Genomic DNA, 19570 nt, shown 5'->3' on the forward strand with positions numbered 1-19570 from the left:
AGAAACGTACTGGGACAGATTTTGTCTGAGCATGTGTTCTAAGTTTAGTAGATTTACTAAAAAAATGAGTACAAGATTTTCAAAGGAAAAATATGCCAGTAATGTATAGCATTAAAATAAATATTGAATAAATATTAAATTGGCTATGGATACTTATTTATATGATTAAGAGATAATTAATTCTTCTCTTTAGAAGGGAGTGATACCCATATATTTAAATAAAAAGCAGTGATACTATTAAAGCAAGATAGGGCAAATATGAAGATGTGGTTCTTGGAATTCTTTTGAAGTTTTCTGTTCATTCCATAGGGATGCATAGAAGAGTCTCCCCCCCCCCCCCCAATACTTTTTCCACAACCTCCATCAAAATTGGCCTATTTAAAGCTAGATCTTTCTTTTCACAGTTTTATCCACCAAATTTTTGCCTCATTCTATTTTATTTTCAGAGACCTATAACTGCTAGAGTTTGGATAGACAGACAAGACAGACAAATTCCAATCTTTTTAATGTAATTTAGTTTCATCATTTCTATTGGGTAGGAAAGTTGTTTTGTAAATAACTCTTCATGAAGAGGTTGCTTTCTCAAGTGTACAATTCTAGTTAAAGTGATTAAAAAAGAAAAAGTTACAAGCCTAAATGTATAGTATTTGGAAGGCACTGACTACTGGTATCTGAATTCATTGCAGTCTACCTTTAAGCCAGGATATTTGATTTAATTTGTTTTAGTCGCCTTGGTGGAGGATGCATACCAGAATCTATATGAGAAAAAGTCTGTCTTTTAATTTTCTTCAATATACTCAGTCCTTGTTTATTAACTGCCTTATTCAGCTACCATTTGAGGTTACAAAGGTGCTGGAAAAAATAACTTTATAATCAATGCTTACAGTTGTGACCCTTGCAGCATCTCACCATTGTACTCATTGCTTGTTGCCCTAGGCTTGACCTTTTGTAAGCAGGCACATAATGGGGAATACACTTCGAAAACAATGTGCTGGCAAAAAGCCAAATGATTCTACATTTGTTTTTGCCTGACTGACCAGGTGGCTCAGTGGTTAAGAAAATCCTGAGCTTGTAGTATTTCCTGAAATTTGAGAATATTATCTTGTGCAGTTTTCTAGGTCAGACCATATTCATACAGTAGTGGGTGCTGTGAGCCTGCTGTTTTATATATACATTGTCTTGTCTTTTAGTATCCTACAAGATTTTATTTTATCCTCATACTGAATCTGCTTAAATTGCAAAGTGAAATGATCTAGAATAAAAGATCTTGAGAGCAAGTCATTCTCTATTTATTTTGAAGAAAAAAAACCTAATGGTGATTCAAATATAGATTTAAAAGAATATAGAAAATACAGTTTGTTTAAAAAGTGTATATACTAGTATACAAAGTGTATAACTAACAGTTTTGCAAATATTTACCATTTGGCTCTAAGGATGTAATCAATGTCATATTCAGTGATGATGTGTATAAGGGAAAATAAGTTCAAATGAAATCTAAACAAAACAATTACAAATTGTTACACATGGGATTGCATTCCTCCTGGAAAAGACTAGGAATATTTATCAGTTTCCAGCTATTGACAGTTTTATAAACCTGGTTATATCAGACTAATCCAATGTTCTGTATATAAGAGTACCTTGAAGAGTGTCCAAAAGCTTCAGTTAGTGCAGTGTATGATAGATGAGATGCTTACTAGTAGTCCATAACAGAAATTATGCTTGTATTGAAGAACCAGGTTTAATTGCTGTTCAAGCTGTTGATTTTATTCTGTGCATAAAAATGGTTTAGATCTTATTTATCTGAGGGACTTAATATGAATCTATAGAGAAACTAGGTTCAGCAAGAGCTATCTCCCTGCAGATAACTGAACTTTCATTGTTTGATGCATACACAGAAGCGTTTTTTGGTATGTAAAACAGAAAGAATCTTTTCAGTGTAGTTAACATCTCTGCGGAAGAGAGAAAGGATAACAAATGAGACCTTGTATTTAGCCTGAATATAGTGTTTGGGAATGGAGAACATAGATCCCAATGACTGTTTGGAATCAATACCATACACAGAATTTGCTACTACTATGTTAAGAATGATTGAGCTGTATACAGGTAGTCCTTGACTTATAACTAGTCACTTAATGACTGTTTGAAGTTAGGATGGACTTGAAAAATGCTACTTAACTACCTGTCCTTGAAATTACAAATGCTGCATCAGTGTTTTACCACATATAGTCAGTCATATGATTGCATTTTGGGCACTTGTCAATCAGCTGTTATTTATAACCAGTTGCAGCATCCTCCAGTCATGATCACATCTTGCTACTTTTTTTGATGTTTCAGACAAAAACATCCATTGAGTAAATTGGATTTGTACTTACACGATTCACCTAACAACTATAGTAACTTGCCTTTTATAATCACCATAAAAATAGTCATAAAAGTGAACTTGGCCATGTAGGGATTAAAGTTACCACTGTAAGAACTGCAACTTAAAACTGCAAATTCTGGGCTCAATTGTGATATTGTAGGTCAAAAACTACCTGTAATTGCAAATCCAGCAATAATAGCCCAAAAAAAGCAGAGATGGGGACGGGGACTGAAATACTCTAGGAGAGCCGGAACATGTATTCCCTTTCCTACAACTTATATTCGAAGTAGTTGAGATAGAGCCAATTTTATATTTTTTATATTTTCCTCAGTTCTCAGACTTAACTCATGTTTTTGAGCACTTTTCTGTAATGCAGAAAGGGAAGAGAAATTCATGGGCGACACTTTTTTATTCCTTCAGTCTACATGAAGAATATATTTTCTGCAAAGAAGCCTTGGGCAATCAGAATCTGTTAAAAATGATAATATGTGTTTCCATTTCCCAGTTAGCCAGATGTTGTAGAGAAGAAAGCAAGATGGCACTATACACTATAAAACTGCATCATGAAATTCAAGCGGATTTATTTTAATCAGCTGCTTGTTTCAGTTTTCAAGAAGACCTATAAATTTTAATGCGAAATGTTTAATAATGCAGAAGTCTGTTCTATTGATTGGAGAGTTATGTAGCAACACTTGTGTTGCCTAGCATGGTTGTAATGTTTTTTTATATGTAAAAAGCTTGGTGTTATTGTGACAGCAACATTGTCAGTGTTGGTTGATAGGACGGTTTTTATTTCAGATTTTATGACTTAGTTTTTCCTGCTTTCTTTGGCTGATAACTTATTGGAAGATACTGAACACTTTAAAAATGACATCTACTTGAACTGCTCTAAATAATCTGTGATGATCAGGGATGTTTGTATTTAAGAAGTATAATTATGATACATCTAAACTAACCTTACCTATGCTGCCTTAAGTAGATAAATAGTGCTTTTAATGTATGTATAATAGCATTACATAATGAATTATGAATAGGTTTTATTCAAATCATGTTTGATTAGCCTGGATATTCTGTCTGAATCTTCAACTCAAGTTGTAAATAGTAATAGCCATATAATCAAAGACATTTAATATACTGCAACATGAAGCAGTATGTTTTTTGTGGCAGAAAAATAAACAAATTACCGTATATACTCGAGTATAAGCCGACCCGAGTATAAGCCGAGGCACCAATTTTTGCCACAAAAACTGGGAAAACGTATTGACCCGAGTATAAGCCGAGGTTAGAAAATGCAGTGGCTACTGGTAACTTATAAAAATGGAAAACAATAAAATTACATTAATTGAGACATGTTTTAGAATATTTATTTTAAAGAAAACCAGTAAACTAGCTCTGTAAATTTAAAAGAGGGTAAACAAATTAACAATATTAACAATAAATTAAAAAGTAAAAAAAGTAGCTCGATCAGGAACAAAGCTAAAACCTAACAGTTAAAATCCTTCAAAACTGGATTCCTTCTCATCATTAATTGGATTTACATTATTGTTCTGTTTTTATATATGCTGTGAGCCACCCTGAGTCCTTGGAGAGGGATTGCATACAAATCCAATTAAATAAATAAACAAACAAACAAACAAACAAATAAATAAGTGTATCCAAAGAAGAGCTTCAGCATTAGCTGCTGTGAGGTTATCAGCATAGAAAACCAGATAGATAGATAGATAGATAGATAGATAGATAGATAGATAGATAGAAAGATAGAAAGATAGAAAGATAGATAGACAGACAGACAGAAAAATAGATAGATAGATAGATAGATAGATAGATAGAAATAGATACAGATAGATAGATAGATAGATAGATAGATATAGATAGAAAGATAGATAGACAGATAGACAGACACACAGACAGATAGAAAAATAGATAGATAGATAGATAGATAGATAGAAATAGATACAGATAGATAGATAGATAGATAGATAGAAAGAAAAATAGATAGATAGAAAAATAGATAGATAGAAAGATAGAAAAATAGATAGATAGAAATAGATACAGATAGATAGATAGATGATAGATAGATAGATAGATAGACAGACAGATAGATATAGATAGAAAGATAGATAGACAGACAGACAGACAGATAGAAAAATAGATAGATAGATAGATAGAAAAATAGATAGATAGAAAAATAGATAGATAGAAAAATAGACAGATAGAAAAAGAATTCCTGTCTAGCTCTGCCTCATAACACATTATTAGATCCTATCCAAGCAAGGACAGCAACTACCACAAAATACCATTTTTTAAACAGTTTAAATCCTTTCAAAGGAGGGGGAGGAGAATCTGACAGCAGGGGGCCTTTTTAATCCGACTAAGGACAATGCAGACAGAGCAAAGAATAGTTACTCACCATTGCTTTTTCCCTCTCTCGGTTGGAGCAAATGGCTGCCTCATTTGCTTGAGGCAGGGAGAGGAACTACGGCGTGCCAGAGGGGACAAAAGCTGGTGCCTCCTCGCTCTGGCTCAAGCAATGGCGCCCTCGTGTGGTGACTTTGTCAATGACCCGAGTATAAGCCGAGGCTGTGTTTTTCAGCCCATTTTTTGGGCTAAAAAACTCGGCTTATACTCGAGTATATACGGTATCTATTTCAGAGTTGAAACCTTTCACCTTCTTATAGGCTTATAGGATTGCACATTGAAAATTCTATTCAAAAAGGGGTGCAGTCAGGATAGAAAAGTAAAGTCAGATTTTAAAAAGTGGTGGACCCAGGACATTTTAAACAGTTAAAAAAGACCCAGCAAAAACAAAACCAAACCAAAAAAAAGTATAAACTGTACTTAAAACCCTCTCAAACTAGTATTACAGTGTTTTGCCAGAAATGGCAGCAATATTATAAAGGTTTGGATCTTTTATTAAAAGAGTAGAGATCACAGAGTAAATACTTCTACTTTATATAGAAGATAAATTATCAGTATCGGGTTTTTAATATATACTTAGGATTAAATATTAAGATTAAAAGTAAGATCCAGTTTGCATAATAGATTGATTTTATTTTTTTTATTTTATTAAACAAATTTATATGGCCATCCATCCCATGTAAAGTGACTCTGAACAGCATACCATAATGAAATGTTAAAAAAAAGGGAGAATGGTCAATTATTTTTGAATAATATTGGATTTTATTTCATTTTTGTTTAAAGGAAATAGATTATCTCCTAGATCAGCATGACACTGTCTAATAGAAATACTGAAGTGCTCTGGACAGTAAAGTAAATAAATTTGACTAGATAAGAGACTATCATTAGCCCAAGCAGAATGCACTAATTGTGCAACTGAAGAAGTCAATTAGTTTTTCCAAGTGGCATTGTTCATTTACAGTTCTTGTGCTATTCCACAAAATGAACAAATTTTAATAGAATTTTAAAGATTTTTCTTAGTAAACACAACATTATTTTGTTATACTAATATTTAGTATTACACGATATACCCCATCTACAATTTATTTTCATTTTTATGCCATTATTTTATTCTTATGTTCAGATACCAAGGTATAAAGGACATCGTAAACAGAAAAGGTGCTTGAACTCATCTGAGCAGGTAAAATGCATGAGCAGAAGAACCTGGCAAGTGCCTCTGATTCTAAGTTGAATAAAAGAGCAGCTTGCACTAAAAAGTAATGCAACTGGCTCAATTGCATTTTGGTAAACTAACTCCACATATATACAGGTGTAACACGTACTTTGAAACACACAATAATCACAATTATATGAACATTTAATGAAATGTGGATAATTAAATTAGATTGACAAATACTTACAAAGTGCCCCTTTGTCCGGCTCCCTAATTAATAAGTTAATTTTTATTAACATAATAAGTTAAATGTTTCTATATGCTGATGTTTTGTGTCACTTTTGACATCTGAATCCTTAACATACAACTATATTTAAATAATTTAACTGATATTGTTCATAGAAACTATCAGTTCTTGGTTTTGCAAACCAACTCATGTATGACATTTACTATGAACAAATGCAGAAAAGCCTGGAAAAGCTTGAAGTACTTCCCCAATCTTGTTTGCAGGTTGGCCTAGAAATGAGATAGGAAAGCTCCAAGTTGTGGAGGGTCTTAGATGAAGCAGATTAGGTAGAAAGCCTTTCCAGTCAGGATTCAAGATGGGCTATGATAGTGGGACAGCATTGGCTGCCCTTGTCAATAATAATTGGAAAGCTTGGGATAGAGTCTGCCCTATGTCTCGTGGCAGCTTCCGATATTTCTGACCATGGTAACTTTTTGGACTGGCTCTGCAAATTGAGAGGCATTTTGTGGTGATTCTCCTTTCTCTGTGGCTTGTACCAGTCAGTTGTGGTGTGGGAAGTGATATGCACCCCTAGTTTACCAAGGGTACCTCAGAACTCAGGGTTATTTCCCTTCATGTTTAACATCAAAGCTGCTAGGAGAGATCCTCAGTACACTGATTGTACCCAGTTACACATCTTTAATCCATGCTGGATAAGTGGTGCTGTTCAGTTGCTGGCTCTGTGCCCAGAGGCTGTAGGAGCCTGGATGGGGAAAACTGACACTGTCTCAACTCAAGCAAGATGGATTGTGGGTTTTTGGCTCCCCAAGATCAGGAGAGTTGCTGTCTCTGACTCTGGATGGGATAACACTCACCTAGACAGATCTGGTGTGCAAATTTGGTTGTTTTTCTTCTGTTTTTTCTTGTGTTCCTAGAATTCTGTCCAGTTCTGTTGTTTCCATCTTTATACCTGGTTCCCTTTTATCCTTAGTATATTTTGTTTGTACTATACAGTGATCCCCCGTTTATTGCGTCCCCAACCATTGCGAACAGGGTACTTCGCTATTTTTCAACCCGGAAGTCAAAATACCATCTACGCATGCGTGCCCGGGGCACGCATGCGTAGATGGCAACCGGGAGATCAGCTGCTGGGCGGCTTCCCTGAGTCTTCCCCCTCTTGCTGGCGTCAGCGAGGAGTTTCCCCACCACCCACGCAAACTCCTCGCTGCCGCCCGCCCTTCGCCCGCCCACGCCGTTCATTCTCGCCGCTTTTGAGCTGAGTCCGGAAGCGAATTCGCTCCCGGACTCAGCTCGAAAGCGCCGAGACAAGCCGTTCCTTGCCGCTTGCTATCGGCGCTTTTGAGCTGAGTCCGGGAGCGAATTCGCTCCCGGACTCAGCTCGAAAGCGCCGAGACAAGCCGTTCCTTGCCGCTTGCTATCGGCGCTTTTGAGCTGAGTCCGGGAGCGAATTCGCTCCCGGACTCAGCTCGAAAGCGCCGAGACAAGCCGTTCCTTGCCGCTTGCTATCGGCGCTTTTGAGCTGAGTCCGGGAGCGAATTCGCTCCCGGACTCAGCTCGAAAGCGCCGAGAGCCAGCGCCCCCCGGACCCCCAACCCGGGTTTGGGGGGCTGCTAGGAAGCCCTCCATGCCGGCGGCAAACAGCCGCCCCGCCCCCAATCTTCGGCTCCTCGCTAGCGCTGTGGGAGTAAAAACACCATCTGCACATGCGCAGATGGTGTTTTTACTTCCGCAGCGCTACTTCGCGAAAACCCGCTCGTTGCGGGGGGTCCTGGAACGGAACCCTCGCAACGAGCGGGGGATCACTGTATTTGTAAATATGCCCACCATTCTAACGTTATACCTTCTTCACTTAATTCTTTCCTTGTTTTTAAATCTCCTTTTTCATATGTTATTACATTTCCTGACTGCATGAAATTTGGTTACACATATATCTCCAACATGGATAACTAATTTAGAATCTGTATATAATTTTATATTTTTATTTTCTTCCAAACTTAGAGTTCCTAATGTAGTGCCCTTGGAAGTATTGGTGGACTTTATACTTTTCTTCCCATAAAAAGGCATGCCATCCAACTTGTAAATTGTGACTTTCCAATTTCAGTATTCTTTCATTTTTTTAGTTGAATCCAATCTCCAATCCAAATTAACACAGCAGCCTGATAGTACTTTTCCCAGTCTGGAAGGCCAAATCCGCCCCTCTCCTTTGTATCCTGTAATAGTTTCATTTTAATTCTTTCTTTTTTCTTTTGCCATATGAATGTTAATGTAATTTTGTTCAAATTTTGTAATATCAAACCTCTAAATGTTGAGGGGGGTTAATATATTTAGCAGATATATGATTATGGATTTTATGTATAATTTATAATTAATTTACATTTTCCATATTGTAATCATCTCACTCTCACACAATTCTTGATGATTTATAAAATTAACATTTTTGTCCTTGCAACAAATTACATATTTAAGATGCTGAATGTGGTAATTTTACTATGAAGATGTGATAACTTGCACAAATAATTGAACATGGTGACTAGTGGTGCTAAGTCTGACTATAGTCAAGTAATAATTTTGCATTGTTGGTATTCTTGAGCAAAAAATAGGGAATATATTCAAACATTTTTTTTCTAATTTAATAACCTTTGCAAAGAAAAAATAAGGCCATGAATAATTATTTTTTGAAGTTTAGATCTTTTTAAGGTTAATTATGAAACGAATATGCCTTATCTAGAAATAGTTTTTTCTATTCACCAGCACCCAGACACTCTAGTATTCAAAGCAGAATTGTACATTTTACATTGTAACGTGATTACAATGGTAACCAGGTTTACCATTGAAGTTATTATAGTGGGAAAAAATTAACAAGGGAGTGGAAAAGAATGCTTAATATCTTCAACTTTTTATTCTTTTTATTATTAATTTATTCTTTTATTCTACATGCCATTGTTTAGTACTACAGATTGTTGTTTTTATTCATTGTGGGAGTATTGGATACCTTAATAATAGGAATAAATAGAAAACTATTTTTAAGACTCTGGAATTAGGATAATTTCTTACACCTGCAATGTATGAAGAGCTTGTGTATGTATGTACAGTATGTATGTATATGAAAATACATGTTACACAGTAGTCGCAACAACCATATAATTGATCTATTGTTAAATCTGTGTTCTTTTATTTTCAAAAATTGTAAACAATTCAAAGGAAATGGATTATGTGGCATTATTTAAGAGAATGTGTAATTTCTTTAAGGTTATTGAAACCAGTCATGGTGATACACGCATCTTGTCTGGAGAAGCAAAGAGCAAAGGCAGCATTCACTTCTTACCAAATGAAATAAAAATAATTTCTGAACCAAACAAAGAAATAGATACCAAAGAAAAAAATAATTTAGCAATAGAAGAAGATGCAGAGGGTGATTCTTTCTTTGATGATCCATTACCAAAACCAGAACAGTCATATGGTTGGTAAGTTAAATATATTGATCTAATGTATTTATTAGAATATTTTTATTTGAAACATGTGGAATGTACTTTTATAGTAAATAAAGGATAGGCTTTTTAGAAGCTTTTCTTTTGCAGAAAACAAATGATGAGTAGCCTGTTCTACTGCCTATTTTGGACTGCAAAGTTTTTCTCTTAAATTCTCCAATACTGCTAAAAACCTTATAGTGTTTTCCTACCTGATTAAAGTACCGAACACATTTTTAAAACATATATTCTATTGGCAGTAGAATCTTTTAACTTGGAAATATTTACATTCTATATAGAAATGCATTTGACCACAGTGAAGCTATGATTTCTTCATACATATGGCTACGAAAAATGCCACAACGTTAATGTTCCAGCTTGGAGGATCCTGTAAATAACCTCTGTACTTGCAAGGCAACTTGAGAATATGTTATGCAGGTTATCCTTGATTTAGGACACTTTCTTTAGTGACTGTACAAAGTTGTGACAGTACTGAAAAAAGCAATTTATGATGAGTTCTCAGAGTTAATACTATCGAACATCCATAGTCACATGCTCCTGATCCAGGCACTTGGCAACTGGGTCACACTTAAAACCTTTGCAGCAACCTGAAACCACATGCAAATTTCCTAACTGGCTTCTGGCAAGTAAAAAGGAAAGCTGGCAGGAAAGGTCATAAATCGAGGCCACATGATTTCTTGCTTAATGACCACACTGCTTAACAGTGAATTTGCCAGGCCAAATTGTGGTTGTAAGTGAAGGACTACCTGTATATAAACCTGACTATTTAAACTTTTCTAGAAATTTAGTTTGGCACTAGGAACAGCTGTTTACACAGTGTAAAATATATTTTCAGAATGATAAGCCACGAAACATGCTTGAGTTTTTCATACACTAAATTGCCCTCTCATTTTGCAGCTTTATTGTGGTGATTGCTTTTGAATATGCAGTTTTTTCAATTTCATCTAAAAATTGAAACAATCAAAAGTCTATTAATGAAAACTATTTTTTACAAGTTCATAGAATTAATCTGTCTATAAACCATGTTCCTTCAGTATTGCCTTCTGTGTTAAGAATTTTTTTAACTAATCCAGCTTTCTAGTTTAGTTGTATATAGATTATATTACAATGTGATCTCTTTTTTTATGGAATTTGTATGTGAGCTGCCCTAAGTCCTCAGAGATTGGGTGGCATAATAAACACACACACACACACACACACACACACACCTATACATGCATACATACATGCATGCATACATGCATGCATACATAAATATAATAACATAAAAGTTTTAAAGAATCTTCCTATAAGTGAAAGCAGCAAATGTCTGTTCTTAAGTAAGAAATCAATACAGAACTTTGCATTCCTCACTTTGTAGCAGAAGGAATTATTCATTTTGCTAGTTGTTGCACTTTATTAATAAGTGAATGGTAAAGTAGTTGCAAAATGACTGCATTTCCCACTCTTTTTTATTAAAGGAAAAATGATTACAACAAAGCATCAAAGGTTGCATCTCTTTCTGATTCATTACCCATAAAGAGTGGCCTGAATTCTTTGAGCGGAGTACCTCCATTAAAGGAGTCTGAAAGTAAGTATTTACATAGATATCTTGACTGTACTAAACACAATATAATGGGAATTGGCACTCCCACATCATAAATGTCATAGTTAACTTGTTTTACATGATCAGACATTTAATCCATTTGTCATTCCTATTTTATAAGAAAAGTGAGAGAATGGGATACACGTGATAGCTAATGCATTGCAAAAATACAAAACTGATATCCCGCAAAAGTGTATTGTTTCACTGTTGAACTGAAATAGCTTCCTTCCAAGGTTAAGGGTTAAAAATGGGATAGCAAAAATGTACTATTTGTCATTTAGATGTCCCCAAAGACACAAGAGTGGATTTTGACTTACACATTAGGATTCCTTCTTCTTTCGCATTTCCATTGCAGGCTTCCCTTCCAAAAGCAGGAATGGATAGTTTGAACTCATTAGTCCTAAGCAAGCAGGTTTGAGGCCTTGTACCACAAGTCGAATGAGACATTCCACTGGGCGAAAGTTGATCCAATATAATATCCTTTCTGTTTCCCTGGTGCTAATTCTCCAATTTCCATTCATGTTATGTGCATTCACATGTGTCTTTGTACATATAAAATGTCCCTTTTCTAGTCCAGGTTTTTCAGATTGCATTCTCATGGAACCTTAGGGTTCCATGAGAACTTGGTGGAATTCTATGAGAAATTTGAGAGGAAAAAAGTGCTTTGCCTTGATTAAAGGTTCCAGGATTTTTTCCCTTTAGATTTAACAGGTTCTGTAGCCTGAAATGTTTGAAAAATCCTCTTTTCGACCATTCCAGCTCTCTGCACCCAAGCAGTACAGGTGATAAACAGCGAGCAAAGCTCACTGTGTCCAATTTGGACAATTCCCATTGTTTAAAAAGATTTGGAATAGATTTTAACAAATGTAGAGAAAGGGAAAGTAAAAGATAGATTTGTGCACCCATTACTAGTCATGAAAGTAATATATTAACCTAAAATAGGATTGGATATTAATAATGTTTTCATTCTTAACTTTGATTAAAAGAGTTTATGTAAAGTGCAAGCACAATTTTATTCTAATTTTTATGTTACAGATGCAAATTTAATTTTGAAAGATCTAAAGATGGTGAATTCTAAACTGGGATCACTTGAACTGGGCAAGTAGTTTATCTGCAGAAGCACAGTTAAAATTTGTATATGTAGTTGTAGAATGTTTTCTATAGGAATTAATATGGTTTGCCCTTACAGGTAGTACTTGAGTTAGAACTGTAATGAAACTTGCTTATTATGGTTGTTAAATAATGATGTTCATAAAATGGGTCGTCATGTGACTGACTTGATTTTTTTACCTTTTTTGAGGTGGCTATTAAGCAAATGGCCATAGCTGTTAAGTGAATCCGTAGTTGTTAAGGGAATGCTGCAGTTGTTAAACAAATCCATTATTTTCTGTGGAACATTTTTGTCAAAAAACGGAAGTAAATTCAAGTTTTTGGCAAAAATATCATAAATTATAGTCATGGGATACTGCAAAGGGTTGTAAATGCGGGCCAATGCAATCACATGGGGACAGCCATCAGAATTTTAGAATTGGGTCATAAGTACCTTTTGGGAGTCCATCGGAACTTTGAATGGTTGCTAAGCACTGGTTATAAGTCAAGGATTACCTGTAAATGGTACACATTAAGTTATTCTCAAATATATTTTTCCCCTCAAAAATACTTGAGTTTTATAATAACATATAGGTATTAAAATCTTCTGTTGATGTTTATTTATTAATTTATTAATTGGACTTATATGCCACCCTTCTCCGTGGAGTCGGGGCGGCTCACAACAAATAGAAAAATACAATATAAAACATTTCTAAGCCAATTAATAGAATAATTACTTTAAAAATTGTCTTAAAACTAATCATTTAAAAGAAACAATCGCATCTATATTGTCACATTCAATACATTTACTAGGCAGAGGCTGGGGTTTAGGGACCAAAGCCTGCTGACATAGGTGTGTTTTCAAGTTCTTACGAAAGGCAAGGAGGGCGAGGGCAGTGCGAATCTCTGGGGGGGAGTTGATTCCAGAGGGCTGGGCCCCCCACAGAGAAGGCTCTTCCCCTAGGATCCGCCAAACAACATTGTTTAGTTGATGGGTCCTGGAGAAGGCCAACTCTGTGGGACCTAACCGGGCGCTGGGATTTGTGCATATTGGTGTCAAATATACCTATAGAATGAAAGGTTCAATTTCAAGTCTTCTAATTCTTCATTTAATTGCTTACAAACAGTAGAGGAAGATGGATATGCTGATGATTTCAACAGGTAAGAGAAAAAATATTAAAATTCCTAGGCTATTAATTTTCAGGAAAATGATTATAAATGCATAGCATCATTCAAGGATGATTACATTGACTATATTGAAGTCACTCCTTATGAGGACTTTCCCAGCTTGTACTCTAGTAAAAGTACAGTGGTACCTCGGTTCTCGAATGCCTTGGTTGTCGTACATTTTGGATATCGAACAAAATTTTCAGCAAAAATTTCCTTCGGCATCCGAACAAAAATTCGGATATCGAACAGCCACAGAAAATTTTGTTAGTTATCCAAAATGTTACCGGCGGGGGCGGCTGCAATACTGCTGAGATGGCTCCAGCGGCTTCCCTTCATCACGTGATGTTCCCGGCGCTGTTGCTCTTGAAGGGAAGCCACCGCCGTTGCCGCCGCCATGAAGAGAAAGTTGGTGCAGCTGCCTACAGGTAGAAGACGAAGCACTAAGGAAAGGAGCCCACCGAAGCTGCCAGTATTGCAGCCGCCCCCACCCTTCCTGCAGCTTGGAGCGCTTAGACTATAGCGCTGCTCAGATTTTTTATCCCATAGGAAACAAAGAAAATAGATTTAATTGGTTCCCAGCGAGTCAACAGGGGCTGGGAACCAATTAAATCCATTTCCATTATTTCCTATGGGATAAATTAATTCGGTACTTGACCAAATCGGTTCTCGACCACACTTCTGGAACGAATTGTGGTTGAGAACCGAGGTACCACTGTATTATGTTTGCAATTTCTCATTTTTTATAATTAAGTATAAATTATTTATATTTTCCTGTGTAATAATTATCGAAAATGTATATGAAACAGAACCTCTTGCCTATCTGGTCCTTTCAGGCTTATCACGACTGAGTATTTCCAAATAAGAGAGATAACACTTGAGCTAAGTGGGGAAATAACTAATTAAGAGAAGTAGCTGGAGAAAAAGCTTATTTTTAGAAATCGTAAGCTCTTGGCTATGCTATGCACAGGAATACGAAATAGGGACCTTCCCCCCTCCCCCTGGAAAACACAGTATTCACCTAAATCTTGTCATGGTTATAATTGTTTTCTGCAGCAGCACTGTTCAATTCACTTTAAAAGGGCTTTAAAAAGTGGTGTTGGAAAATGTGTACATACCATATATTTTATACCTAATATTATAAACATTTGTAAAATTATAACTGACTGATTTTATCAGTTCTTTGATATCTGGCAATTCATGTGTCATTAACTTCAAAGTCAATTAACATTGCATCTAATTAAATGCTTAGATGAATTTTTAGGAGCAAACTATTTCTAAATCAATATCAAATTGGATTTTATGTCAAGTTATATATAGTGGTACCTCTACTTAAGAACTTAATTCGTTCCGTGACCAGGTTCTTAAGTAGAAAGGTTTGTAAGTAGAAGCAATTTTTCCCATAGGAATCAATGTAAAAGCAAATAATGCGTGCAAACCCATTAGGAAGGAAATAAATGCTCAAAATTTGAGTGGGAGGAGGAAGAAGAAGAAAAGGAGGAGGACATTCCCTGCCAAAGGAAGAAGATGAGATGAGGGGAATCAAAAAAATCCAAAACTTTAAGGCTTAAAAAAAAAGAGAGGGACTCTGAGGCAGTGAGGAGAAGCATGCGCCTCCCATACACCTGGCACGAGGCTTCCTCCCATACACTGCACCAGAAAGAGAAACCCAGGCGAGTAAGAAGGGGGAACCTCCAACTCCTTTGACTGAAAGGTGGCTGCTGCTGCTATCTGTTTCCTCTTCCTTTCCATGCTGAAGGTCTCCCCTCTCCTCTTGCTCGCTCGCTTTGTAGCTGGCGCCTTTACTTCACTGTGGTGACTCCTCGCTTTGGCTGAAGCTGAGTTGATTCGGCCCGGGTGAAGCACCCCCTTTTGCCTTTCCACGCCCAGACGCTCCGGGAGGCAACCTCATGTCGGGTGTATGGGAGACAGCGCGAGGGAGTCACCACAGTGATGTGGTTTATTCCCTCTCCAAGCGCCCAGAGAAAGGAAACCGCTCCGTTCGCAAAGGGAGCGTTTCTTTTCTCTGGACGCTGGCAGAGGTTTATTCCCTCTCCAAGCGCCCAGAAAAGGAAAATGCTTCGTTCACTCTGGACTGCCACCGAAAGGCTCCTCTGGCAGCCCAGAAAAGCCTGAGATGGCCAGGATTAAAGGGGATATGTCAGGAAACTGGCCAGGCCTTTGTGCTGCTCTCAAATTTTCTGGAAAATTTTTCAGGCTCTGGTTCTTAAGTAGAAAATGGTTCTTAAGAAGAGAATCTTGAACACCCAGTTGTTATCTAGAAAAGTTCTTAAAGAGAGGCGTTCCTAAGTAGAGGTACCACTGTACTTTGTTTAAAATAATCTATTTATCATTTTATATGCACAATATTTTATGTAGGAATAAATCCTTTATGATACATTTCATTGCACAAGTGCTAAATAATAATTTCAAAAGGAAATGAGGATTTATGTTATTGTGTAATAAATACTTCTGGCTTTTTATAGCTCAGGATATACATATTTTTTCTTGTAGAGTTTTCAAAATAAAGAATAGATGGAAGTAAATATTCCTCCTCCCATGTTTATTGTAATGTTATAAATCATATATTGTATTGTTTGAAGGCAAATTTCAATGCGGTAATATCTATGTAATATGATCAAATATAAACATTTAATTTTCAAATTTTAACTTTTTCTTTTCTTAACATCAGTCATCGGTCAGAGAAAAGTGAAGTCAGCATTGGTGAAGAAATAGATGATATTTCTATGGAATTAGAAGACTTCATTACTAGTGAAAAAGTATGATTTACTTTACTTTAAACAAATTGGAGTTGATGACATATCTATGTAGTATATATAAAAATAAACCATTACTCATAAAGGAATTAATATCACCATTTATATATATAAATGTGTGTACAGTATATGTGTATTGTATTGTATTGTGTATGTATATACATAGGTATATGTATATACATACACACACATTTATTATTGGGAACAGTTCTGGCTCAAAAGATACATGTGTACACTGCTAAAAAAAATAAAGGGAACACTTAAGCAACACAATATACCTCCAAGTAAATCAAACTTCTGTGAAATCAAACTGTCCACTTAGGAAACAACACTGATTGACAATCAATTTCACATGCTGTTGTGCACATTCAACTTTGTACAGAGCCAAAGTATTCAATGAGAATATTTCATTCATTCAGATCTAGGATGTGTTATTTGTTATTTATTTTTTTGAGCAGTACATACACATACATATACCTACTATACATACATACATACATACATATACACACACACTTATTTATTTATTATTGCGAACAGTTCTGTCTCAAAAGATATATGTCTTGATCCAGAACGGTTCCTAATAAAATATAGTTGAGCTTATTATTAAATATCAGCAGATATCAATATAGGATATGTTTTGAAACAATATTAATAAATGTTGGAGACAATTTGGAAAGGAAAAGAAAAGGGAGATGAGATTTTTGTAGCTGAGTTCAGAATATTACCCCAAGATAAGTGAACAACTCCCAGATCTGTTTGTGCAGGTTCCTGGTTTGTATAAAAATATGAAGTAGGAATTGCACAAATTAAAAGGGTATATGGACTGTTTGCTTCTGTATTCAAGATATACAGAGTTAAGTTTACCTGAAGAATAGCAATAGCACTTGGACCGCTATTTTTCCATAACACTTTACAGTCCTCTATGTGGTTTACAGAGTCACCATATTGCCCCCCACAATCTGGGTCTTCATTTTACTGACCATGGGAGGATGGAAGGCTGAGTCAACCTTGATCTGGTCAGGATCAAAACCAGGCTGTGAGCATAGTTAGTTTGCAATACCACATTTTGATCATTGTACCACAATGGCTCCTAATAAGCACAAGGATTTTAGTTTAGTTTATTTCTGCCAATTCCAAAACAAAATTAAGGCTAATCTGAAACTTTGAATCATGGTTGGATTATGTCACATTGTGAACAGGAACATTTTTTCAATAATAGACATATATTTTCCACAGTATGTTTCCTAAAGTCTTAGGTATACCCATTTTTAAAGGAAAACAATGTATTTAACTGTTATACATTAGCCTGAATTTTAAGATTAGTAATTTTTTCCCTATTTTTTCCCCTTCCTAGCTTGAAGACCTCACACAAGACTTCTCTGTTTCTCAATTAAGCGTTGAAGCAGATTACCTAGAGGATGTTGCATGAGTAGAAATCTTAAATGGTGGGACTGTCGACCTTTGTAGACTGTATTTTAAGACAATCAATCTTCTGAAATATCCCCTCACAAATCGTGCCTTTTATTTCAAGAGAAAAATAAAACAACCCAACAAAGCTGGAGAGGGGGAAGATTTTAAGCTCGCAAAGAATGGAGTTTAATACTGCTGACTAGTTCAACTAAGGTAGTAGTTAGGTCCCAGAGAGATGTCTGTTGCAGGCGACAGACACACCACCATTTGATTTATAAACATTCATAAGGGAAGAAATCCATAAAGCATATGAAGAATGGCAGACATGGTTTGATGTTATGGCAACTATCTAGTTTTTTTAGTTGAAGAAAGTGAGAAAATTCAGCAAGGTTGCTATTTTGTTGACTCAGTTTTCAATATAATTTATCTTTTAGCTACTAAAGTTATTTTAGTTGACAGGGCATAATTGACAAGATTCTTAAAATGGCAATAGAATACCTAACTTGGGGTATATTACATGTTAGTTCAGAATTATGAATCCCTCAGGATTTCTAGCAAGTTGACCTTTTTTGCAGCTTTAAGTGTTTAGTTCTGTGTGGCCAAGATTGCTAAGTACTGAATATTGCCGCTGAAATATGAGCCTTAACTTTAAACCTATTTTTATATATATTAAAACATTGTTACCATTTCGTTTAATTTAATGAAAATTATAAATGATTATTAGCATGTTTTTTTCTTTGAAACACAGGTGAATGCAAAATAAAAATATTTCCAAAAAACACTTTAAAGGTCTGTGATAAGAGTCCTTTATTTAAAATAATTATCTTTGTAATCCTTGTTTTTTAATGGAGGGTATGAACCTCCTTTAGGCAGCTTCTACCGTGTTTTCCCAAAAATAAGACACTGTCTTGTATTAATTTTTGCTTCAAAAGTTGTGTTACGTCTTATTTTCGGGGGGTGCCTTATATTTCTCAAATAAGACAAATTCACAGGCAGAAAAGCTGACACCCTCAAAGAAAGTGTACCGTACGGTACACTGATTATGGTATGGTACCTGTCAGTATGGCACCCACACACACAAACGATGGCACTTATATGGTACAACAGAATACTCCCGCTATTGCAGCTTCCAGCCACCAGAGGAACTACAGTCTACGCACTGTAGTGGAGACTGTAATGGCGGTGAGACAGCAGCAGACTGTCTGCTGTACTGGACGGTACAAAGCGATGGAAGGGGCCAGCAGGGGACGCCACATTATTACAGTGCCGCTATGAACAGCTTTGAATGGTACCATATGTTTTTCCACCGTACTGTATGTAAACTTGACTAGGCCTTATTTTCGGGGGGTGCCTTATAAGCAAATTCTGCAAAACCTCTGATATGCCTTACTTTCGGGGTACGTCTTATTTTCGAGAAAACAGGGTAGGCACCTTAAGTTATAAAACTAACTTATGTAGTTTGAACTTCAATATATCATATATATGACTATCCTTACGGTTAAATGCATATAAAAATACAGTGTTTACATATAAGCTTGGTACAAGGGTTTTAATTGATACTCAGCAATATATTATCTGTGATATAGTTCTGTTAGTCCTTAACCATTTTCTTGATAAAGAATAAAAATTTGACAACTTTGTTTTGAAGTAAATTGTTTTTTCAGTTAAAATTATCACAACTACTATCAGTAAACTGAAGTTGGTTGTGATTTGCAAATCTAATAAATAAATAAATAAATAAATAAATAAAAATTATTTCAACTCTTGGTCAGATCCAACAATAGATAAAGACAATCAAGTTACAGCTTTAAAAGACAATAGTTATATCAAAGGTAATTTATACCAGTGAAACAAGGCCAATAAGAGCATGC

At 35.7% G+C, this 19570-nt stretch overlaps 1 protein-coding gene across 2 annotated transcripts in view; it reads left to right on the top strand.

The window, feature by feature from the left end:
- Positions 1-18422, top strand: part of CEP43 (centrosomal protein 43) — a 31284-nt gene extending 12862 nt beyond the window's left edge. The window contains exons 7-13 of one of the 2 annotated variants that reach the window (XM_070733853.1): positions 5904-5960; positions 9430-9644; positions 11129-11238; positions 12289-12351; positions 13470-13503; positions 16202-16289; positions 17644-18422. In XM_070733853.1, coding sequence (XP_070589954.1) covers positions 5904-5960; positions 9430-9644; positions 11129-11238; positions 12289-12351; positions 13470-13503; positions 16202-16289; positions 17644-17718 — 642 coding nt within the window. In that variant the 3' untranslated portion in view covers positions 17719-18422. The remainder of the gene's footprint in view (positions 1-5903; positions 5961-9429; positions 9645-11128; positions 11239-12288; positions 12352-13469; positions 13504-16201; positions 16290-17643) is intronic. The other variant, XM_070733854.1, reaches the window with a different exon arrangement.
- The last annotated feature ends 1148 nt before the right edge of the window (positions 18423-19570 follow it).

Source organism: Erythrolamprus reginae, chromosome 1 (genome assembly GCF_031021105.1).
Source record: "Erythrolamprus reginae isolate rEryReg1 chromosome 1, rEryReg1.hap1, whole genome shotgun sequence".
Taxonomy (NCBI): domain Eukaryota; kingdom Metazoa; phylum Chordata; class Lepidosauria; order Squamata; family Dipsadidae; genus Erythrolamprus; species Erythrolamprus reginae.